The 23,980-nt window shown below is 60.3% G+C and overlaps 2 protein-coding genes across 2 annotated transcripts in view; both read right to left on the reverse strand.

The window, feature by feature from the left end:
- ARID3B (AT-rich interaction domain 3B) overlaps window positions 1-23,980 on the reverse strand; it is a 208,617-nt gene that overhangs the window by 135,616 nt on the left and 49,021 nt on the right. The gene's annotated exons all lie outside the window — the stretch shown is intronic.
- Window positions 553-15,218, reverse strand: CLK3 (CDC like kinase 3). Its single transcript, XM_056128783.1, has 13 exons — window positions 15,124-15,218; window positions 11,794-11,945; window positions 9,565-9,781; window positions 7,657-7,753; window positions 7,314-7,380; window positions 5,211-5,327; window positions 4,412-4,578; window positions 2,873-2,967; window positions 2,660-2,789; window positions 2,416-2,498; window positions 1,917-1,996; window positions 1,603-1,693; window positions 553-973 (listed from the first exon to the last, which is right to left on the reverse strand). Exons 2-13 carry the CDS (start codon window positions 11,943-11,945, stop codon window positions 797-799), a joined length of 1,473 nt encoding a protein of 490 aa, XP_055984758.1. The 5' UTR covers window positions 15,124-15,218; the 3' UTR covers window positions 553-796.

The following is a 23,980-nucleotide window of genomic DNA, read 5'->3' on the forward strand; positions in this document are numbered from 1 at the left end:
ATCTTCTCTCTCCAGGGAGCACTGGGGCCCTTCCTGCCTGGCCTTCCCCAGTGGTGGTCAAGACAAGCTCAGTTTCTCCAGCTCCAGCCGCCTCTTCAGAGGCATCCCACCCGCTGTGTGCAGTCCTGGGTCGGTTGTCATGCGACTCCTGGGGAGAGCGCTGGAAACCAGCACAGAAATAAAGCTGAGCGACAACCCTGTGCCGCGTGGTGATGGCGCGAGGGAAGGAGGGAGGGTGCTGCTGCAGCCCCAGCCCTGGGAGGCACCTGGATTGTCTCCTGCCCCGCCTGGGCTGTCAGCACCCAGACTGCTCAGGGCTTAGGGCTGGGCCAGCTCGAGGTCCTGATGTTTGTTGCTAGAGTAATCACGGCTGCCACCTTCGGGCTAGGACAGCTCTCCTGGGCCCAGGGGACACCACCTTCTATTCTAGTCCTGATGCTGGCTGACCCTTCCATCCCTGACCCATTTCACACTTAGCTCTCCACAGCTGGCTGCTAAGAGACTTTATTAGTGAGGCAAGGGGAGGAAGGCGGCAAGGAGCCGGAGACGGACACACCGGTACCAGGGGTTACAAACAGTAAGAAACACTTTATTATAACTTTACAACATATAAATAGCGTGGGTCAAATCTGTGCTTTCTGGCAGCTGGGCATTGAGTCTCCTGCAGGCTTCTACCTGCCTTCACATTGCACTGTTCATTGGTGGCTCTGGCCCTGGGCCCCGGTGGTAGAGGTGGGAGAAAGGGGCCGGGCAGCCCAGTCCTGCTTTCCATCTCCTCATGTGGGGCCTGCACCTGTCATCTGCTTGGGTTCCGGCTGCTGTGTAAGGACCGCTCCTCTGGGGTCAGGCCGGCAAAGAAGGGGTGCAGCAGGGCCTCCGCCAATGTGATGCGCTGAGCGGGGTCAAATTCTAACATCCTCCTCATCAGGTCAAACAGCTGCACGTGCTCCAGGGTGTCTTGGAGCATGTAACTCTGCTCAGGGACACAAGGTGCCTCAGTGTGATGACAGGGTCGTGGGAAGCCCCAGCAGGTCCCCTGGCTTCTGTCTGGGAAGCCTCGCTGGACAGGGTTGGAGGCGGCAGGGCTGCCTCCCTGGAGGACAGTGAGCGGCTCCTTTCCTTTCCTGCTCGCAATGTCAGGCTACTGGGTGTCTTGCTGGTGTGGTGCCTCTGCCCCCACATGCAAAAGTCCTGACAGATGGGTGGTAATCGCCTCTGCGGAATTCAGTTGTCCGAGCAGCAAGTGCAGTTGACAGAGGCTTCCTGGCCATGTCTAGGTCCTCCCTCCCCCTCACCTCAGTCCTGCCTAGTTCTTCTCAGAATTGAGAAGAGAGGGCAGGAAGCTGCAGGATCTCTGACATCCACTTTGCTCTTCCCCAGTTACATCATAGCCACCCTGTGGGATGGGTCAGGGCTCAGGGACCCTCTGGGGCACCTTGCAAGAGGCCCCATCGTCAGCACCCAGCAGCCTCAGGTGCCACGTGTCTCCCAAAGAACCAGAGCGAGACAGCCTTTAGCTGCCTGGCCTGTCTCCGCTGCATGTCTGCCCAGTGCCTGGGGCCTCCTTGGCATGAGTTGAGCTGGGGGGAGCCAGAAACTGACCTTCAGAGGTTTGCAGTTCTCCTTCACATACCGGCCATCAGAGCTGTTCTCATCCCAAACCAGGCCCCCTTTGTAGAAATACTTCTGCTTCCTGAAAACAGAGGGAGGCGATGGGATGGCAAGTGTGGCACAAGGAGGGGAAAGAGCCCTTCCCCCCAAGCCCAGCAGCAGAATCAGGAAGGTCCTGGGCTGACCCAACGGGAAAGGAATGGCTGCCTGGTCACTCCAGCGCACAACACAACACAACACAGGGAAAGCACCATGAGTGCGGAGGAGCCCTGGTGCCCACTGGCTAACCCTGACAGACTACTTACCTGGTCCGGTGGATCATGTGTGATGGGATGGGTCCTAAGATCTTCTCCATCATCACCAAATGCTCTCGGTTTTCGTGAGTCTGAGGGAGGTAAGGGAGAGCGCAGCCTGGGGTCAGTACCAGCCTCAGCCCCCTTGTGGAGGACAGACGGACAGCAATGTCTTCCCTGCTCCTGAAGCTGCAAGCCCACAATGCAGCTGCAGTCCCAGCCCCAAAAACCATGATGGCCACCAGCCTTTCCTCTCAGGGTCTCAGTCTGTGTGGCATGAAGGTATATGCACCCGCCCACCTCCAAGCCCGCATTCAGGCTGTACTTGAGCCCAAGACTGCTTCTGTCATCATCTCCCAGTGCTCCAGCTGTCCAGCCCCCGTCCTTCCCCTGAGCACAACCCTCAGGGGCCAGAACACTGACCAGTGGGGAGAGGGCTCCCCAGTTCCGACTCCTGCCTCCTACCGGAGCAGCCATACTCAGTTGTGGCGCCTCAGCAGGGAGGCCTCACCTGAAAGAGTGTGAAGCCCCGGTAGTACTCGAAGAGAATGCAGCCGATGCTCCAAACGTCACAGGGCTGCGCCCAACCCAGCTCTAAAACCAAAACAGGAAATCTCTGAGATCCAGCCCAGCGTTCCCAGCCATGCCGGCTAGCCCCACCTGCAGCCCATCCTTGACGAAAGCCCCGTCTACCCACAGCCTTCCTCCCAACGCCTGCCTGCTTTGCCGGACCGAGGGGCTCGACGCTCACTCACCCAGGATCACCTCGGGCGGGCGGTAGTGGCGGGTGGCAACGATGGTCGTGTGATGCTCATGGTCAAAGGTCGCACTGCCGAAGTCGGCCACTCGGATGCTGGTGTTCTTCACCGACTTCTCTTCGCAGCTCTGCGGGGCAGGCAACCGCGTCAGGCGGCTGTTACCGGGGGCGCCCATCCCCGCAACAGGACCCTGCTTTCCCTCAACAATACCTTGTGCTCATTGTAGAGGGTTTCAAACTCAGAATTCACAAACAGGATGTTTTCTGGCTTCAAGTCTGTGTGTGTCAGTTGGTTCTCATGTAGAACTGGGGAGAGGGAAGGAGGCTCTGAGCAGAGCGAACTCGTTCTCCTGCCACTCGGGCCGCATCTTCCACCCCCGTCAGCAGGCCACAAGGGTTTGGGGTCCTTAGGACTTTACTAGTTTCTCCACTTAAAACACCTTCTAGGAGCTAGAGAGGCAGTACAGGGGTAGGGTGCTTCCTTGCACATGGCTGACCCTGGTTTGATCTCTGGCACCCACATACTGAGCACTGCCAAGTGCGCCCCTAAAAACCAAAAAGCCTACCACATTCCAGGACGAGGAGAAAGAGCAATTAGGGTACGAGCCTAGTATATGCCTGAGCCAAGTGCATATCGTGGCACCACGTGCTCCCCTGAGCATCACTGGGTGCAATCCAGGAGGCCTCCCAGTACCAATGGGTGTCCTGAGGCTCCCAGCAATGTCGGGGTGGTCCTTGGCACCCTCCCCTCGTCCTCCCGAATCTTCAACTTTCCATCCTCCTCTGCAAGGGCCAGGCCACCTTGCCTCTGACACAGGCTGCAGTATTAGTTTTGCAGTAGGTTCCCCATATGACCAAGTCAGTGGCTATGAATTGTTAGGCCAAGGGCCACGTGTGAACCTGGCTCTGGTAGGAAGTGTGCCTTTCTCGTTGACACGGCTCCCTGCTACTCAGAATTAATTTCCTGGCTCCCCTGCCTAGGAGGCAGCCCCTCTTCATCTTCGTGCAACTTTGCTTGGGGGCTGGCTCTGGGCCTCACTGAGCAATGTGCTCAGCTTAGAAAAACTCTTCCGGGGGTTGGAGCGATGGCACAGCGGTAGGGTGTTTGCCTTGCACGCAGCCGACCCGGGTTCGATTCCCAGCATCCCATATGGTACCCTGAGCACCGCCAGGAGTGATTCCTGAGTGAAGAGCCAGGAGTAACGCCTGTGCATCGCCGGTGTGACCCAATCTAGCAAAAACAAACTCTTCCCTGTCCCTAAATTTCTGCAGTGGCAGTGGCCATGGGCACCAAGCCTGCACTTCCTCCTTCAAGGTACCGTCTGTCCTGCTCCAGCCCAGGCAAACCCTACATCCAAACATACAACAGGCAGTAGGCAGAGGGGAATCCCTGCAGGTGGGGCCTAGGTATGGACCTGCCAGGTCAGGCTTCCACCTAGAGGGAGGGGTGGTGCCGAGGAACAGACGAGACCCTCCCAGGCATGTCAAGAGCTTTCCGGCTGAGGTCCAGTCTTGTATCCTAGGGCAGCAGCCTGCCAACGCCGCTCCTTCATGCAAGGAGGCCCTGGGTGGCTGGGCTGATTCCAGAGCAGCTATCTGAGCAGAGGCCAGCTCGGGAGCCCCTGCAAGGGATGGTGGCCACCACTTCGGATTCCTACTGCAGACCTCCGAGACAGTCCCAGTGAACTGGTGATCTGGACAGTGAATAGGGGAGGTGGTGGCCCTGTTCCACCTGAGGGCGGACACTTACATCTAAGGGCGTGGCAGAGCTGGTAGGCCATGTGCCGGACGTGTGGAAGCGGGTAAGGCTGGAAGTTATTCTCCTTCAGGAATTCAAAGGTGTTCTTGCCCAGGAGCTCGAAGGCGATGCACATGTGGCCGTGGAAGTTAAACCAGTCAGACATCAAGACGCACAGGCTGAGAGAGAAGGGTGGGTGGAGCTCAGGCTCTATGCTGGCTGCCCCACCCCAGGCCCCTGGGATGAAGCCAGTCCCCACTCCCCCAGGCCACAGGGTCACACACCGGGATGCAGCTACACGTGAAGAAAGAATTGGTTAACCGAGCTTATTTCACCACTGGTGCCACCCAGACCACCTCCAGGCAAAGATGGAACTAACGCTGAAGCTCTGGGCTGGGTCTCCTGCCACCACTGTGATCTCACAGGCATGATCTGGGCCTGCACCTCTGAGCTGCGACAGCCCCTGGCCACACCACACTGCCCTAGGCTCAACCCAGTGCTCCGAGGAACAGAGTCTGAGTCTGGCCTCAGGTTTCTGAGTTGTCTTAGGCTCAGCCCCAACTCCAGGAAGCCTTAAACCATAAATAAAAAGCAGGACTGTAAAGCCTGCATTAGAACAGGATGTAGCCCGGACTGAAGTCCAAAGGCTCCTTCCAGCAAGAAGCAATTGCCAAATTCCCCTGGCTCTGAAGGGGAGAGGAGGGCGCAGTGCCAACCAGGGACACTGCTCGGTTCCGGGGGTCCTAAACAGGAGGGCTGGCACAGACACTGATCACTGAGAGCCTCCCTCCCATTCCTTGCCAGTACTCACAACTTGTTTTCTTTGTCTTTCTCCTTGATTTTTTTGAGAACATTGATTTCTAGCCGGGCAGCCTCTCGGTATTTGCCGACGTTGCGGATGATCTTCAGGGCCACCTGAGACTTCCCTCTGGGACAGGGAAGGAAACAGAGGATGTCACGAGATTGCCAGCCCTCCCTCCCCCACCCCATTCTAACCCACACCCCCAGCCAGCAACTCCTGACAACCACCTCTAAGGACTCTAGGCATGGGGCCTGCCCTGAAGAGAGCACTCTTCAACTGTCCATGCCTGTCCCGGGCTGAGCCTTAGTGTCTGCACCAGTTTTAGGCTGTTACGGGCCAGGGAGATGGCTCACGGGGACAGAGTATGCATGTTTTGCATGCAAAGGTCCCTGGAAGTGACTGACCTTTGAGCACTGAGTTTGGCCCAAAAACCAAACAAAAAGTAGGCTCAGACCTTTATGGTATCAGCTATTGTCAACTACCAACTCCAGTGGAGAGTGGACAGAGAAGGCCTAGCCAGCTGACTGCCAGCCCCACCCTAATTACTAGGTAACCCAACCGGAAGGTCAGCCAGCCCCACTCTGCCCAGCATCCTACCTATACCCTCCGTGGCACCTGTGAACCTTCCTGAGCCTGTGTGTGAAGTCTGAAAGCGTATCCCCTGGGGTGGGGGTTCCAGGACGGAGTGAGTAGTGAGTGGTGCCAACAGCTGGGTCCTCTGTTCAGGAGGCCAGGCCACTCCTTCACCACAACTAGGCCCAGGGGCCATCAGTGAGCACTGAGTACTGGGCACCCCGGGCACCCCTTCCCACTCCCAGCCGACGTGACATCATTTGCAGGACGCCTGCTGAGAACCCACTAAGGTTCTACTGCCAGGCTCAACGGGGTTAAGGAAAGGACAACCAGAGCTCCTGGGCCCAATGAGGCTGGAGACTCACTCCAAGGGTGAGCTACTGGGAGGCTGGCCTTGCCTAAGAAAAGGGCCCCAGGCCCTAGAACAGAGGAGTTAGCTCACTGCCCCCTTCTCTTGGGGGAAAAAAATAAAATGCACTCAGAGCCCCCATGGAAACCTACTTTACAAGAACAAACAGAAAGCAGCCCAAATTGGATTGGGGCTACAGTCTCCCTAGATTGTTTCAGCTAATTCCCATCCCCGAATACTTTCCCACACTTAGAGGCCAGGGCTGTACTCAGAAACGTGGTGTACTCGGGCCTCCTAGGACAGAGCCTGCTCAGCCAACCCCCTCACAAAGTGCGTCCCCCACTACGGGCAGCCTCTGCCAGCAACCCTGGGTCTCGGGATGGGCCCTTCCTCCCACAGAGCTGGAGGCCTGGCGTCTCTGCCAGCCACCACGTGGACTAGTGCCCGCCTGCACTGTGCCCCGGGGTGGGCTCTTGAACCCTGTCTGCCCCTCAGAGAGGTCACAGGCTTTTCTCCTGCAGCTGCTCCAGGTGGCACCTCCCAAGGAACTGAGCTCCCCCAGTGTCAAAGCTCTCATACCTGCCGCCTCTACCTCGAGTCACAGTAGTGAACCTGTCCCGTGCTCAGCAGTCACAAACCAAATCTTCCCGCACTAGGTCCAGTCTTAAGTAGGAGCACGGGCGACTTCCTCAGTCACTGTCGCTACCTCCTCCTCCCGGGGCCCTGGCAGGCGCTACTAATGGCTCTGTGGATGGGTATGGGCACATTTCCTCAGCTCTACAGTAGCAGGAGGGCTGCCTGTGAGCTGCAGGGCTCAACTGAGGCTGTGACACAGCACTTTCTAGCTAGAGCACCACAATGGCACAGTGGAGAGGCCCCCGGAAGCCGGGAAGCCATAGGCTCCTGGTTCCCTAGCCTGGGTTCCCAGCAAAGGGAAGGCAGCAGGAGTTAGAGGATTCAGGCCCGGGACATGTGCATTCTAAGGACCGATCTGGAAAATGGGGCACCACCATCCACTGACCACCAATTCCCTGCCACAATCCTGTGTCGGAAACCCAGAAGCTTCTATTTCAGGGGACCCACAAAACCCCAAAAAGCACAGGTCCCCAGCTTCGGTGCCTGCCTTTAGAAAGACCAAGGTCAGGCTCTGGCAGCCGCAATCCTCAGCCCATCCCGAGAGGCTGGCTCACCTGGCATGGTCCAAGCACTCCACCACCTTGCCAAAGGTGCCTTCACCCAGGTTGCCCACGATCTCATCTAGGAGAGAAAAGAAGCAGGGCATGAGGGGCTGGAGGGCAGAGGGCCGGCAGCTCCTGCAAGTTCACAGCATTCAAATTCTCAAACACAAAAAAGGTTTCTCTCTCACTGCTACGCTCTTAAAAACAGAAGCTGCTAGTGTTTGTGTCATTCAGGCAATTACTGGTGGCCCCGCGAAGGCGCCACGCGCACTAGCGGCCCCTCCGGGCGGGAGAGGCCTCGTCTAACAGGGGGGTAGAAAGTAGAGAGGTAAAGGTTTACGAAAGGTGGCTGTACATCGCTCTTGGAGCCAATCGCCGATCCGGCACACCAGGTGGCCCTCCTTGTCATCTTCCACACTCCGGCTGCTGCGCTTACTGCTCTGTTGGCTTCTCTGCATGCACCGCCCCCCGAAACGCCATCCGACCAATCGCATGGTGGGCGGTTCCGATTGACAGATTGAGGTGTCAGTCAAAGGCAGAGGTGGAGACGGTGAGGAGCCGGTGGGTTGGTTGGTTGGATTTTCCAGATCCCAGCATTTCATAAGGCACACAGCATATATAACGATAGGGATATTGCAAGGGACACGTCAAGACACAAACTGACTTCAAAAACAGAAAAGTAAAAACAGCTACAGGTATGTAAAGAAAACTCGGACATTATCTAAGAGAAAGGCGCCGCAACTGCTCTCCGCTCAGAAAGACAACCAGCCTCTGCTGCCAAGGGGCCAGGTGCTGCCGCGTCAGGCCCTGACTCCCTCTTCTGCGCAGTCTCCCCCGCCCAGGCCCTCCCCGAAGGCTTCACAGCCTGAAGATGCAGTGAGAACGACGCAAGAAGGTGACCGGCCCAGCCCAAGGCCAATCATCCAGAATGGTCAGTGGCCACCCTGGCTTCAGGTGCAGACAGATACTCAGCCTGTCCTTGCCATGCGGCCCTGGATGTGCCCGACGGCTGCCACTCAGAACCAACGTGCAACAGCTGCTCCCGAACAGCCTCTGGGGCCACACTTAACATCACTACCAAAACAGCCTGCCACCAGCAGCCCCACTACACCAGCCTTGAGCAGAGGTGCCTGAGACCCTCCGGGCGGGATGACCTGCAGGCTCCCGAGCCTCACAGCCCACACAGGCCTCCTGCCCGGCTCGCGGCACCCCTGCTACTCACGGGCCAGGCCCATCCCGAGCCTCACGCTGACAGAGGGCGGGCACCAAAACGAAGTAGACACAGACCCAGAATGCCATCTCATGGCAGTATGCAGAGGCCACCAGGCCATGCTCGGCTCCAGCGCCAACTCTCGACCCAAGGCCACTCCAAGAAGTCAAGGGAGAGCCGGGCAGAGACGATGTCTGGCCCCCTCCACGGGTCCCACTGCTTCTCGGCAGGGGCCTCATGCCAAGGGAGCCAGAGAGGGAAGGCAGAGGGATTGGTAGAAGAGACGACAGCATGTAACCTCAGAGACACAATTGCTTTCCTGCCCAGGGCTGTGAGCGCAGTGTGGGTGCCTGCTCTCAGCAGAGCCCAACCAAGCCTCCAGGCTGGGCACAGTGCCAGACTGCTCTTGGCAGGAGGCCCGCAGCTGGACAAGGCCTGGGGCTGCACACCTCTTTGCCGTGTCTTCTCATGCCCCACTGCGCAGGCAGTCAGGCTCCTCAGCTCGCCTGCCCCAGTGCGGAGCTGAGGCTGAAGGTCGTGGCTAGAGGTCAAAAGGAAGTTCCTGATCCGAGCTGAGCAGACCCTTCCCTACCGGGGACTCCAGCCCCGGGCCTGTGGGGAGGGATGTAGAGATGTGGCTGCAAGGCGGTCCGTCCATCCTGGTCTGCACTCCGTTGCACGTCCAGGAGAGAAGGAGCAGGGCGGGCGGCTCCAGACCGCCAACCAGCAGCCCTATCAGCCTCCCTGAGAAGTGTCCCTGGACACTTGCACCATGCAGCCTGTGCCTGGAGCAGCGCGGGGCGGGGACAGACACAGACAGGCTGGGGGGCCAGCCAGGGCCAGAACCAGAGGCCGCAGAGTTGCCAACGCCAAGGGGCCGAGAGAGAGGAGCTGGGCCCCATGCGCGACCAGACGACACATACACACACACATGCACACACACCAACGTGCGTGCGTGGGGCTGGCAGTACTCACCGGGACCAGCCAGCCTGACAAGGCTAGAAAGAGATGAGGCCTCTAAGCCCCAGCCAGCACACTCTGGCCACAACTCACCGAGGAGGCGCTGCTACATGACCTGGTGCGGCGTTTGTGGCAGTGGTGGGCGTGCTTGCGGGTCCGGTATGGCTCCCTCTCCCGTGACCGCCGCCGATGGTGGGAACGCGAAGATCCGTAGCAGTCCTCTCCAAAGGAAGGGCTCCGCTCTTCACACCGGTATGTGTCACTGTCACGGCGTTCCCGGTATCTCCTCTGGTAGGGTAGGCGGTCGTGGCTGCCAAGAGGATGGGGCCTGGGTCAGTGACTCCCACCAGCTGACTCCTACTACCAGGTAAGTGGCATGTGGAGAGGCCTCTCGGAAGGCTTCTGGGGTCTGTTGCAGCAGAAGCATGCAGCTAGGAGGACGCATGCAGGAGTGCATGTGTGTGGTCCAACCCACAGAACCGTGCAAACCGACTCTCCGGTGCCTTTGTGGAGCCCCAGGGCAGAGTGGGAGGGCCTGAAGGCCTCGAATGCCCTGGATGGATGTGTGATCTGCAGAGAATGTTATTTTGATCTGGAGGCCGACAGACCTGGGGACTAACCTTGGCTAAGAGCTGAGACTAGGAGAGACGGTACAGCGGGTAAGGCACTTGCCTTGCACATGGCCAACACGGGTTTGATCCCTAGCACCCTTTATGGTCCCCGCTAGTCCTGTCAGAAGTGATTCCTGAGCTCGGGGCCAGGAGTAAGTCCCGAGAACAGCCATATGCGACCACCCCCTCTGCCCCTACGAGTTCAGTCTAAGTTGCTAGGTCCCACTGGGAACGTTACCAGGAGAGATGCTGGCACAGAAAATGGAGGAAGCGCTCTCTTTCCTAAACTCCTCACTTTTGTGTGAGAATAAAAGGAAGAGTGTAGTTTATAAATACAGATGACTCTAACCAGAATCTGACCATGCTGGCACCCTCCAGAATGGCTCGATTTTTCTACAAAATCAAGAATATATAGCTTGGACAATGTCAAGAACTACATCTGCACTGACATGATCTGTATTTGACTGCCTCTCCAGAACTGCTATACGTAACTGATAAATTTCTCCTGGTGTATTAATCCGGTATCCAAAAGAAGATATATGTTCTCTCCCTCCTTAACTTACCCCTCCTTGCCTCCAGCTTATTTAAAGTATCTAAATTCCCAGAAATCTTTCTAAAGTAAGTGGCTTGTTCATAATTTTTTCGACTTTCCTTAACTTCTGCAGTTAATGTAAATGTAAGGAGCATCACAGAATTTAATCCTATACTAAATTTCTTCCCACATGGGAAGTTCCTTTTTCTCTTCTACTTTCCAATAAACTCTTCTTTCTAAAAACAAACAAAAAAATTTTTTAAAGCATCATAAACCAGGGGCTGGAGCAATAGCACAGCGGGTAGGGCGTTTGCCTTGCACGCGGCCGACCCAGGTTCGATTCCCAGCATCCCATATGGTCCCCCGAGCACTGCCAGGAGTGATTCCTGAGTGCAAAGCCAGGAGTAACCCCTGAGCATTGCCGGGCGTGACCCAAGAAGCAAAAAACAAAAGCAAAACAGAACAAAAAAAAACATTATAAACCAGAATCAGTGTCTACTACTTTACAGACTTAAGACTGGCTTATGAAACATACAAATAAAGTCCTGACCAATATTTTCTAAGCATGAAGATCTAATAAACACTGAATCTGTTTTGTTTGGATTTGGTTTTTCATGGGGCAGGGTGCTTTCTTTGCAACTGGCAGACCCAGGTTCAAAACCTAGCAACACAGGGGCCAGAATGATAATACAGAGGATAAGCTGTTTCCCTTGTGCACGGGCCAACCTGGGATTGATCGCCAACATCCCATATGGTCCCCCAAGCACCACTGAGTAATTCCTGAGTGCAGAGCCACGAGTAACCCCTGAGCATCACTGAGCATCACCAGAAAGCAAAAAGCAAAACAAAAAAGCTGGCACTACAAACCTGATCCCTGCCAGGAGTAAGCCAGGAGCACAGCCAGGTGGGGCCCAGAAACCAAAAATAATAGCAACAATAACAATGGTGTAAAGTGTCAGAAGACTCAAGGGGAGAATGAGGAGAAGCAAGGATGCCAGTAAACACGCAGGTCACCTGCGCCTCCCGAGGCCAGGGGACACAACAGGCGAGGCCAAGGGAGGCACAGGAAGAGCAGCAGTCAGAGGTGCAACCGCCCGCAGGAGAGCTGCCTCCACCTCCTAGCTGGCTCCCCAGCCCAGGCGAGAGCAGGGGCCTTTCCTTCTTCTGGTTCTCTCTTACCTTCTGGACCGAGATCTCCGGGGTGGAGGCTCCCTTCGAGACGGGTATCGCAGTCTCCCTTCATGCTCCCGACTGTATGACCTCCTCCTCTTCCATCGGTAGCTCAGGTATGGGTCTGGCTCAGGGGAGCGGTATCGCTTACAGTGATGCATCTAGGCCACGAGAAATGGAGAACTCGGCTCAACAGGCAGACAGCCGCCTCCAGCCACAGGCTGCCTGAAGAGGAGGCCCATTGTTCTCTTTAGGGGCAGCCCCTCCCAGGGGTTTATGAAGTGAAGAACTCTGATGTCACACTGGTCCAGCAGCAGACAATGGGCAACACCCTCCTCTGCCCATGAACAAACAAACAGCTGCCACCCCAACAGCATCATTAACCTGGAGGCCTAACACTTGGGGAACCGGGAGAGCCAGGGCAGCTGCTGAGGCTGGAGGGAGGGAGGGGACAGTAAACACCAGTGCAGGAGACCTGGGGCACAAAGGAGAACTTCCTGGGCTTCATCCTTCCTGCCTGTGAGGTGCCACAGAGCCAAGGCTCTGACGAGTCAGAAGCTCTTAGAATAGTTCAAGTGCTATTAGACTCCTCGAGTTTGTGAAGCCCAAAGTCACCTTGCTGGACCCATCTAAAGAAGTCCCGCTCAAGACCAAGGCAGTGTGAGGAGCCCCACTAGACATGACACCAGTTCTTGGAGACAGAGGTGCACAGGGTCTGACCAGCATTCCTGAGTCCCCACCCTCTGAGTATCTGGCTCAGCCCGTCTGTGCTATGCTCCAGCTCAGCACAGTAAAGATGCCAGTGGCTCAAGAGCATCCACACGTCTTGCCCAAGGCCAATGGGTCACCCTTAGAGCATCCTCAGTACTGTGCCAGGCGGTGCCTCGCCCCTGTCCACTAGCAGCACCAATCTCCCCTGTCTGTGCCTACTGCTGTGCCCATCTCAGGAGCAGCCAGAAGTGGCTGGCAGTTTGTTTTCCCAGGAGGAAGGGCCGAACCTGGCACTACAGGGGTCAGAGTGATAGTACAGAGGGTGGGGCATTTCCCTTGTACACGGACAACCTGGGTTCGATCCCCAGCATCCCATAGGGTCCCCACAGTGGATACTGACAGGCTGGATCAGTTCCAGGGAGAAAAATGACTGAGGCCAGTTGCCTGGACCACCCACACCCTGTATTCCATGGGAAGGCTGGGCTGGAGCCAGCTTCCAGGGGATGCCAGTCCTGTTTTGCCTGAGCAAGCAGAGACGAAAGAGACACTGAGGCTGTCCCCTCTCTCAAAGGCTGTCAGGAGGGGCTGGAGCGATAGTCCAGCGGGCAGGGCATTTGCCTTGCATGCGGCCGACCCGGATTCGATTCCCAGCATCCCATATGGTCCTCTGAGCACCACCAGGAGTAATTCCTGAGTCTGGAGCCAGGAATAACCCCTGTGCATCGCCAGGTGTGACCCAAAAAGCAAAAAAAAAGGGGGGCTGTCAGAAGAGCACAGGGGAGTAGCTCCCCATCTATGACCAGAGCAGTGGGGCTCATTAAAGAGACTGTGGAGCTTCTCCAAGATCCTGAGGTGGTCATGACCTTCAATCTCCCCACTAGCAGGCATCTTCCTGGCCTCCCTCAAGTCTAGACCCCAGCAACGCTTGGGGATAAACAGCATGTAACATCACTGCACTCTAAGTGTTCCGAAGGCTGCTGTTTGATGACCAGCTGACTAATGCTTGGCTGTTCTGCAATTACCCTAGGTCAGGCGCCCAAACTATGGAACGGGGGCAGGCTCTCTCATCGCACCAAGAAGTGAGGGCCAGGCCCGCCCGACAGAGCAGGTGTGGCCCTGCCAGTCCTCACCAAGCAGATAAAGCACCAGCGCTAGAGGGCTGGCTCGAGTCCACACCAGCCGGACTCCTGGCCAGGATCTAGAAGATTCTTCCCAGCACACATGCCACACAATTTAGCAGAAAGAGCGGGGCTTCAAAATCAGATGTCAGTCTGAACCATGGCACTGCCATTTTGAGCTCTGTGCCGCTGGGCAAGTTATTAGACTCCTCTGACTTTCCACTTCCTCTTGCAGCAAGGGCAGAGTAGTATCTTAGAGGGTTCTCTGATGATTACATCGCCAGGAGGGACCGACCTACACGGTGCCTACATATGCCTTTAGGCGAAATGCTGGGCACAGGGCTGGGGCCACGGGAGGCCCTAAAGGCACCTTCTCCAGGGCATGAAAAAGGACCCGGCTTAAGCCCCTCCCTGAATGCCTTTAGGGGACCGGCGACATCTAAATCCTTCCCAGGGGCCCAGCAGGAAAAGCTCTGGACAGAAACGCCCAAAGTCTATCCTGGAGAGACGGGGGCTGCGTCCTGCCCTAACACCTGGGGCCCCGGGCCTGGGTCCTCTCGGAGATGCCCAGGGCAGCCCCCAGAGGGACGCAGCTGTGCACGACAGCGCTGCCCGCGGGGGAACCTGAACCTGCGGGCCGCGGGGTGTCGGGTGGCCCTCACTGTCCTTCGCGCTCAAGCCAAGGTCCCTGGGCCCGGGACCCCTGGGAGCGGGGCAGGTCGGGGCCGCCGGGGCCCTAAGGCGGTTCCAGAAGGTTCAGCGCGGCCCGGGCGGCGGCGTGGCTCCCCGCAGCCCCTGCGCAGGCCGGGCCCGCGGCCAGGAGCCGGCGCTGGCCCACGAGGCGGACGGACCGGCCCGGGCAGCCGCGGCGCCCCCGCCCCGGCCCGGGATCCGGCCCCCCCGGTTATTCCGGGCCCGGCCGCCGCAGCCTCGGACCCGCCACCTTGCAGGCCGCGGCGGCGGGGACTCGCTCCTGCGCTCAAGGGCACGGGGAGGGGGCCTGGCGCCCGCGGGTCCCGCCCCGCCCCGCCGGCCGCCCCCGGCCCCGGCGCACCGAGCCGCGGGGGCGAGCGTCCGTCAGCCCGGCCGGAGCCCGGCCCCATGCTCCGCGCCCGACACGCCGGGGCCCGGCGGCCCCGCCGCTCCCGAGTCCCGGCGCCCGTAACCGCCGGCGGCGGCCGGGGGCACCCGCGGGCACCCGCGGGCGGGGGGCAGGGCCGCCGGGCCCGAACCAAACTCCAGGCCGCGCGCGCGGCCGGGGCACCGGGCGGGCCGGACGCGGAGGGCCCCGCGCTGCTCCCGGGGCGCCTCGGACGGCGAGAGGCGGGGGCCGCGGCGACCGCGCTCCGGGACGGGCGCCGGCGGGTCAGGGGTGAGAGGTCGGGCCGCGGCCGCAGGGCGCGGAGGGGAAGGCGCGGGCCGCGACCCCCGCGGGCCGCCGCCGCCGCCCGCCCCGGCGCGCCCGCGCCGCCGCCCCCGCCGCCCCCCGCGGGCCCGGCCCCGCACTCACCGTCTCCCAGGCTCCGGCCGCGGCTAGGCCCCGCCGCCCGCTCCGAGAGCCGCTTCCGCTTCCGGCTCCGGCCGCCGCCCGCGGCCGCCCCGCCCCGCGCGTGACGCGGCCGCCGCCGGGGGCCGCTCTAGCCGCCGACTCGCAGGCTCTGGGGGACCGGCCGGCCGGGCGGGGCGGGGCGGCCGCGGCGGGGACGCGGCTCCCGGTGAGGCCCGCGCGGGGAGCGGGCGGCGGCGGTGGCCACGCTCGTGGCCTGGCGGGGGGCGCGGCGCCCGGGGCATCGTTTCTCGGCGCCCGCCCGGCCCGGGGTCCCCGAGGGCCCCGGGAGACGCCGGGGGCGGGTGCGGCTCCGGACCTCGCGGAACCGGCCGGCGGGACCCGACTCCCCGCGCGGACGGGGTCTGGGGCGCGCCGCTGGGCCCCTGCGCCCGGGAGCCACGGGGCCGGGGGCACAGGGGACCTCGTCCGCGGGCACCGCCGTCGCCGGGCCAGCACTGCCCCCACTCCCGTCCGGCCCGAAGAGTCGCGGGGACCCCTGCCCGCTTTGAAGAGGCGGGAGAGGGTGCCCCCGAGCCCCTCCCACCTGCCGCCCGTGCAAATATTTGGGGAGGCCTCGGGGTGCCCGGCCCGCCCTGCCGGCGTCCCCAAGCGGTGGCAGCCGCGTCTAATTGCCCCCACGCCCCGCGGGGGCGGGGCATCGCGTCGGGTCCCCCTCCCCGGGCGGCCCCGCGAGGACGGGGCGAGGACGGGGCGAGCCTGACACGTGGCTGGCGGGGCTGAATTAGCTCGGCCACCCCCTCTGAGAGCTTAAGGGGCTGGAGAGACAGTACAGCGGGCAGGGCGCTTGATCTCCGGCATCCCGGCAGGTTCCCCCAACACCCCCGCCCTGCCAGAAGCGATTCCTGAGTACAGAGCCAGGAGTGACCGCTGGGCACTGCTGCCCCCGCCCCCTCCCCCAGCGTAGAAAAAGAACAAGCCCAAAACTCAAAGCCACGAAACCAGTGCTTGCCACCCAACAGCCTCAAGACCGACCTCTGGCCCCCCTGTAGTCAAGTGCAGCAGATTCAAGTGCACGTGGGTGACCCAGAGATGGGCTGTCCCCGCCCTGGCCCTCACCTTTTGGGAATCCTGCCAGAGACTGTCAGCGACAGTCCTTGAGGTCTCGGGTTTCATCTCCCAGGTGCCTTGGGAGAACTCTGGTCTCCTCCCACACCTCGTGTTTCCTGGGGTTTCCATGACACCCACTAGCCTGGACTGCCTCGGCACCTGCGGGCCCCGGAGCTCCACGGCTCTGCCCCCCAACCATGTGGTCAGCAACGGGCTCCGAGTGGTAAGTGGGGCCCTTCTCCACTCCCAGGAGCTCCCTGCAGGCCAGGCCCCCAGCCCCACCCACCCCCAACCAAGCTGTGCTCTCTTGCCCTTTCTCAAAGGGAATAGGTGCCACCTCCCACCTCCCCTTCTTCAAAATACCGAGTCCAGGGACGCCCTACCTGAAATTCTACATTTAGAATTTCATCCATATAACTTTTTTTTCCTAAAAGAATTTAAAACTAGGCCCAAAGAGAGAATAGCGGTAAGGTTCTTGCCTTACACATTGTCTACCAGGTTTTATATGTGGCACCATGGAAGGTCATCTGTGCCCGCCTGGAGCGACCACTGGGTGTTGAGCCGGAAGTAAGCCCTGAGCACAGCCGGATGTGGCCCAAAATACAAAATAAATAAAGAATTTACAACAAGGGCCAGAGAGATACTACAGGGGTAGGGAGGGCACTTGCCTTGTACAGGGTCAACCCATTAGATCCCTGCACCGCATATCGTTCCCTTAGCACCGCCAGGAGTGATCCCTGAGCACAGTGAGGTGTGGCCCTCCGTACTCAAAGACGGGGAAAAAAATTCAGGGCAGAGACATAATACAGGGGTTAAGGCATCTGCCTTTCATGCAGACCACCCTGCACCACATATGGTTTAATTACAGCACCACACATGGTTCCTCCAAGCACTTTCAGGAGTGAACACAGAGCCAAGAATAAGCCCTGAGCACCACCATATGTGCTCCCCCTCAGAAAAAAAAAAATTATACCTAGAAGGGACCCAGGGTATCAGATAGGCACTTGGAAAAAGCTCTGAGTTGAAAATGGGTAAAACTACCCCCCCACACACACACACACCTCACATACCTCATCCCTCCAGTGCTGGATGACTACAACCTTGGCAATTGGTAGCCAGCCAAAGTCTGACCCTCCTGTACTCACCCAAGTCTCTTCTCTGTGGGCTGAGGTTAGGAACATGCCCACAGTCCCAGAAAGGGCCCCTGCCCTGTACCCCACCACTAGCCACTTGAGTCTCACAGCCTGACTTGTTCCCGTGTTCTCCCTTTTGCCACAACCTCAGTGGTAAGTGGAGAAGGGCCCCACTTAGCACTCTGCCCCCTTCTCTCTCTCCTGTTATTCCTGCCGGGGTCTTCCCTGGAGCATGTTCACCCGCAGCGCTCAGCCCCCTGGCTTACTGCCCTGGGAAAGCTTTCCTGGCTGTCCCCCCCCTCCAGGTGTAAGTAGGTGCTCAACCCAGCCAGGGCCTTTGCCCACCTGTCAGAAAGGGTCTCCCCAGCTGGTGCTCTGGGGGGCAGGAACGGGTCCGCTCCAGGGTCTCCTGTCCATCCTGCACTCAGGACTGCTGAGGCCTGCCTCCCCCCACCCCCCTGTCCCCTGCAGCACTCCTGTCACCTCTAGTTACCGGACTCTGCCAGCCTGGTGACGCACCACCGACGGCAACGCATGCAGGCCGGGGACAGCACAGCAGTGCCCGAGGACCTGGGCAAAGCCGACGTCGCTCTCCTAGACAGATGCTCAGACCTGCCCCCCGAGCGGGACTGGAGGCACTCAGAGCAAGACCTGTGGGTGCAGCTGGCAAAAAACAGGTGGCAGAGGACCAAGCTGGTTGATCACCTCCAGGCAGTGCTGGAGGCCCTGACGGACCAAGCGCAGCTACTGCAGAGGCGAGAACGTGTGCTGAGTCTCGGCAGGTCCCGCTGCGAGCTGCTGGCTGCAGAGCAGAGGGTGAGGCTGCCTCCTCCCCTCGCTGTCCTCCCCCCCACACCCCACTGCCCCCCACACAACCAGCTTCCGGGTTTGTCTCCAGTCCCTGAGCTAACAACCCCGCACCAGGCTGAGTTCAGGAGTGACCATTGCTGGGCTTATGTTAGATGGAGGGCCTAGGAGCCAGGAGCACCCACGGGAGACAGAGGGGAGAGGAAATTCCCCCTGCAGGGCTGCTCTAGGGAACATCTGTGACTGCCTCCTCCGCTGAGACGTGCAGTCTACCCCTGGACACAGGCAAAGGAAGCACGGGGGTCCTAGCTCCCCCCACCCACACACACAGGCCATTTGGAAGTCAGCAGGGAGACAGCTGGTTTAGCTCAGGGGATGAGCTTCCTTCCAATCCAGCTCTGCTGAAGCTGCCTTCACCGGGAGGAGCTGAAGCTGCTCCCACGGTCCCCTGCAGGGTTGGAGTGTCCCCCTGGGGACAGTTAGGGAGCTACCTCCTCATGTTCACTAGTCTCTGACATCCTACAGCCCTGTCCCCCTGGCCTGCTGCTGGAGCTTCCAAAGCCTGCAGCAGCTGGCAGGGAGGGGGTACAGGTGACAGGCCCAGGCTCCACTGGAGGAGAGGCTGCACATCTGGGGCCTATAGTGGGACTATCTGGGCATCCCTTCTGAGCCTGGAGCCGGGCTTCTTGGGTACTAGCCAGGGCCCAGGTCCAGACTGGCCCATCAGCAGGATCCCAGCTGGTCTTATCTCAGTTACTGGAGGCGGCCCGGCCTGCCTCACGCAGCCCCACGTGGAGTCTGCCTGGGGGCTTATCGGTGGTGGCAGACACTGCCCGGCCTGGGAGTGGGGGCCTGCTCCCCAACGGGGCCTTCAGCCTTCCCATCCCCACCCCGCCTTTCCCCAGCCCATGGAATGCTCCCCGGATTCCCCAGAGCAGGAGAGGCACCTGATCCAGAAATCCTGGGAAGCAAAGGCAAGGAGGAGGCCAGAGCAGGACCTGGAGGACAAGTGCGGGTGCCGGGAGCGGCAGGGGGGGGACAGGGTGTGTCGAGGGGGGGCGGGAGGGGAGGAGGGGCGGAGGCAAAGGACGGCCCCTCTGCCCCCAGGATCCTGCTACTGCAGATAGAAGTGGAGAAGACCCAGCGGTGTTTGGACCAACTGAGCCGACACCCTCTGGGCGCAGAGTCCAGCCCACGGAGCCCTGGGGTAGGGTGACTCCGAGGCCTTCTCCCAGGGGTGCCCAGTGGAACCCTGAGCACCGGCCTGGCTACCTCTTCCACCCTGCCGCGGGCCTCTTTCTCTGCTCTTCACTCTTGGGAGGAACTGGGGAAGGAGGCAGTGCCTGGGCTTCTGTTCCGCATCCATCGTGAGCGCCTTTCCCCTTAACCCCACCACGCCTTCAACCTTCATGCCTCCTTGGTTCCAACTGGGAGGTTGAGACAGAGGGTAGGAAAGAACATGTTCGAAGTCATAACTGGGGATGGGGCAGACCCGGCCCCTCTAGCCAGTGGCCCCTATGGATGTGTTGGGCGCGTGCAGTGCGGTGTGGAGGCCGAGTGGGGACCCCAGGCCCCTGAACCAAGCGTGCCTGCAGGCAGTGCAGGGCCAGGAGCCGAGCGCAGCAGGCAGCAAGATGTACCTACTTCCGGACCTGGGGCAGGTGCCCAGGGGGACCGTGGAGAGCTCTGCCCTCACTCCACACACAGCCTTCTTGCAGGAGCAGCTGCTGGTGCTCACCCAGGTGGGTGAGACCACGTCCAGGCGCCCCCGAAGGCAGCCCAGGGCACTCATGCGCCAGGCTCTGTGTATCGGGGCAGGAAAGCAGCAAGGCCTGGGTGGGGGTGGGGAGAGGCCCGTAAGGCCCCCCCGAAGAGAAGGAGCAGGGGCAGCACTGCTGACACAGTTCTGTGCACCAGACCCTCTGCTCTGGAATCAGGGGGAGGAGCCCCCGGGAGAACTGAGAACAGGCACTTGGGGGTCCTACAAGAGGGGGCTGCAGGGGCTGGAGCGATGGCACAGTGGGTAGGGCGTTTGCTTTGCATGTGGCTGACCCCAACTCGATCCCCAGCATCCCCTATAGCCCCCCCAAGCACCGCCAGGAGTGATTCCTGAGTGCAGAAACCAGGAGTAGTCCCTGAGCATAGGTATGACTCAAAAAGGCACAACACTGTCGACACTGTCCTCCCGTTGTTCATTGATTTGCTCGAGCGGGCCCAGTAACGTCTCCATTTTGAAGCTTGTCGTTACTGTGTTTGGCATATCGAATACGTCACGGGGAGCTTGCCAGGCTTCGCCATGCAGGCGAGATACTCTCGGTAGCTTGCCGGGCTCTCCGAGAGGGGCACAGGAATCGAACCCAGCTCAGCCGGGCTGGCTGTGCGCAAGGCAAACACCCTACCACTGTGCTATCGCTCTGGCCTGACCCAAAAAGCCAGAGGGAAAAAAAGGGGGTGGGGGTGGGGGGTTGCATTGAGTTCAGCCCCGGAGGCTAGCTAGAGTAGGCATACCCGCACTGCCTCAGGTGAGCTGAGGAGCATTCGGGCTGTGTGGGGCGCTGAGCCTTGACCCAGGGTGGAATGGGGGGCGTGGGGGTCTGTGCAGGTGAACGAGAGATTCTCGGAAGAGCTGGACCAGAGCCAGCAGCGTTTGGAGAGCTGCCTGGAGCAGCTGCAGCAGCTGCGAGGAGAGCAGACCCTGCTGGAGGGCCGCGTGCAGGCCCTAGAGTCGGAGCGCATGAGGCCGCCCGGGGAGAAGTGGGTGCTGCTGGCGGTGCCAGGGGGTGGGGAGGGAGGCCGGGCTGGGAGACCCCTCAGTCCAAGCTAGGCGGGGTTAGGGGGGCCTGTCCTCTCACTGGATGGGATGGCCCCAGGGACAGGGGCTGGGCTCAGCTCTGTAACACAGCCCAGAGTCCCAAAGCTGGAACCATGTGGCCCAAATCAGACTCCTGTCCTCAGGAGGTGGCCCTCCTGCTAGTCATCTGCTCCTTTATGGAAGCAGCCGGGAAATCTTTCAGCTTCAAAAGACCTGGAGAGAGAGCACAGCGGGGAGGGCACTTGTCTCGTACACAAGACTGGAGTTCAATCCCCGGCACCCCATGTGGTCTCCTGAGTATGCCAGGAGTGATCTGTAGCTCACACCCTGAGCATCCTGGGTGTGGCCTAAACACTAGTCCAGTCTTCCCTACCTGTGCCCAGCGCCTCCTACTGGCCCAGGTGCTCGATTTAAATCAGAGTGCTTAGGAATGGGGCACACATAGGGCAGAGGGTGCCGTCTGTGCAGGGGGCCAGAAGACCTCCCTGCTCCAGCCCCAGCTCAGCCCATATGCTGAGAGCAGGAGTGGGCGGAAGCTGACCTGGGTGCATGCTGTTCTGTGCCTTTCTAACTAGCCCCATCCAGGTCCAGGAAGACCCCGGGGCCCTGGGACAGGGGCTGGCAGAGGAGCAAGTGTTGCCCCCCAAACTTCAGGAGAAGATGGCTGCATTCTGGAAGGCTCGCTGGCACCAGACGGCGGTCGCCCTGAAATTCAAGGAGAGAGAACTGCAGCGGCTCCAGAGGCCAGGGGAGGCATGTCTGCTGCTGCCCTCCCACGAGGGAGGTGCCCTCGCCCACCTCTCCCTGGCCCCATACCCGCTGCCCTGTCCTCCTCCTGCAGGCCAATGAGGCCTCCCCTCCACTCCCTCCACTTCGGTCTCTTCCTGCTCATGCCCCCTCGGTCCATGTGAGCGTCTCTCACATGCTGCTTCTGTACCTGGGCACATTGCAGGCTCCTGGCACACAGCCTGGCATTTGGGGCGCACAGTGGCCTGGGACGGGGTGTGATCCTTGAGGGGAGAGGCACTGTGGAGGGGATGAGAGAGTAGCGAGGGGAGTCTTTGCCAGAGAAGGCGTTTCTGAGCCTCTGGGTCCTCCCTGAGGGAGGGAGCAGGGCAGGGCTGAGCATGGGCAGAGGCCCAGAGAGGAGCTGAGGGAACATTCTGGGAGTTAGAATGCCACTGTACCTTGGGGTGGGGGGTGGCGTCGAAGAGACAATCTCATCAGTAACACACCCTAATCGGCTTCCTGCCACCTTCTAGGGAATCTGGGGGACCTCGCTACTCCCCATCTTGTTCTGCTCATTTAATTCCAGGACCCTGACACAGCTGCAGAGAAGCCAGGGCACGTCCAGGAGGGGCCGTGGTGAGTGGGGGGTGCAGCAGGGCAGGCCCGGCAGCTGGTCTGTAAGGGTGGAGGTGGGGTTCCTCCACGGGCCAGCCTGGCCTGTGGGGTCGGGGGTGTCTGCAGGCTCGGGTAGTGAGGAGGGGTTCAGATATGCCTCTTCTCTGGCCAGACACAGATCTGTAGGGGTGAGGCTGCAGAGGGTCCCAGGACTTAGACCAGGAAGGTTGGGAGGCCTTAGCATGGCCCACAGTGGTCCGAGTGTCTGGAATGTCCCCCAAACTGAAGGCAGTACTGGGGGCTGCCCAGACTGCCCTGCCCAGTACTTCTGGGGACTCGAGCCCAGGGATGAAGGTGCTGTGGACTGAGGCCTGCCACCTGCTCACAAATTGGAAACAGGGCTGGCATTCTAGATAGGGCAGGAGCCAGGCTCCGGGCATGGTGGGTTCATGTGGACAGGGAGGGGCAGCATAGCCGGGCCTACCCACACCCAGGGCAGGAACATCTAAGCCGGCCGACAAGGTGGTCAGCAGCGCAGGTGGTCCCGGCAGGACCAAGAGCAGAAGGTGGACATTACCCCCACCCTGAGAAGTTCTGGGCCAGTGTCACCTCTCTGGAGAACAACCTGGCACTAAGGAGGGCATCAGCCAAGGCCACAGCCCTTAGCCCGTCCAGGAGGGGGCTCTGGAATCTTTTCTGAGCCCTCAGGTGGCAGGCTTTCCCTGGGAAGAGGGGGAGAGTGATCTCTGGTGGCCTCGGGCAAGCCCTCTGCTGTCTCTGAATCAGGTCGCCAGCCATCTGGACAGAGAAGTGGTGTGGGCAGGACCGGGAGCTTCCTCTGGGAGCCTTTGACACTGTCCCCAGCCCTCTCCCCAGCATTGGGGGCCTGGGCTCGTGTCCCAGCCCAGCAGCCCTCCCACCGTGGCTGAGTGAATGACGAGGGGACAAGGTCCTGCTGTCCCCACCAGGCCCCAGCAGCTGGCAGAGCTGAGGTCCAGAGAGGAGCCCGAGGAGCAGCCAGGATGTGCCCCCCTGGGGAGCGAGAGAGCACAGACGCCTCCGCCCCAGGAGGTGAGAGCTGGCTCAGGTGGTCCAGGCTTCCCCTCATCACACTGGGCACAAGTGGGGACGCCCAGCAAGGGGCTGAACTGCACGGGTCCTGTGACAGGAACTGGGGGATGGACGGATGAACAGGTGAAGAGAGGACTGGCCCAGGAGCGGGAGGGGAAGGGACCAGCCAGCTTGTTGGAACCACTGAGTCACACTGGGGGCAGGATGGACACCCCCTCCCCCAGGCTGGTGGGCAGCAGGATCTTACTCCTCAGGGTGGTGGACTCACTCTTGGGGTGACGTGTGTACTTGGCCAGCGGCAGGGGTGTCCTTGGGGAAGAAGCAGATTAGCAAGGAACCCCCCCAACCCCTTTCTCAGACTCCCCTGCCGGAAGTGGGCGCTGAGCTGGCCCAGATGCGGGCTGCGCTGCAGAAGGTCTGGGACGTGCTGAAGGCCCGCGACTTGGAGATGCAGACACAGCAGTGGGCCCTGGAGCAGGGCTGCAGTCAGGTGCTCACATCTGCAACTCCCCCCTTTCTTCACCTGTGTCCAGGGAGCGATCCATGGCCTCCTCAGCCCTGCCCTCATGGCATGCCCTCTGGA

The sequence above is a fragment of the Sorex fumeus genome, unplaced genomic scaffold (assembly GCF_029834395.1).
Source record: "Sorex fumeus unplaced genomic scaffold, SorFum_2.1 ptg000067l, whole genome shotgun sequence".
Classification (NCBI taxonomy): Eukaryota; Metazoa; Chordata; class Mammalia; order Eulipotyphla; family Soricidae; genus Sorex; species Sorex fumeus.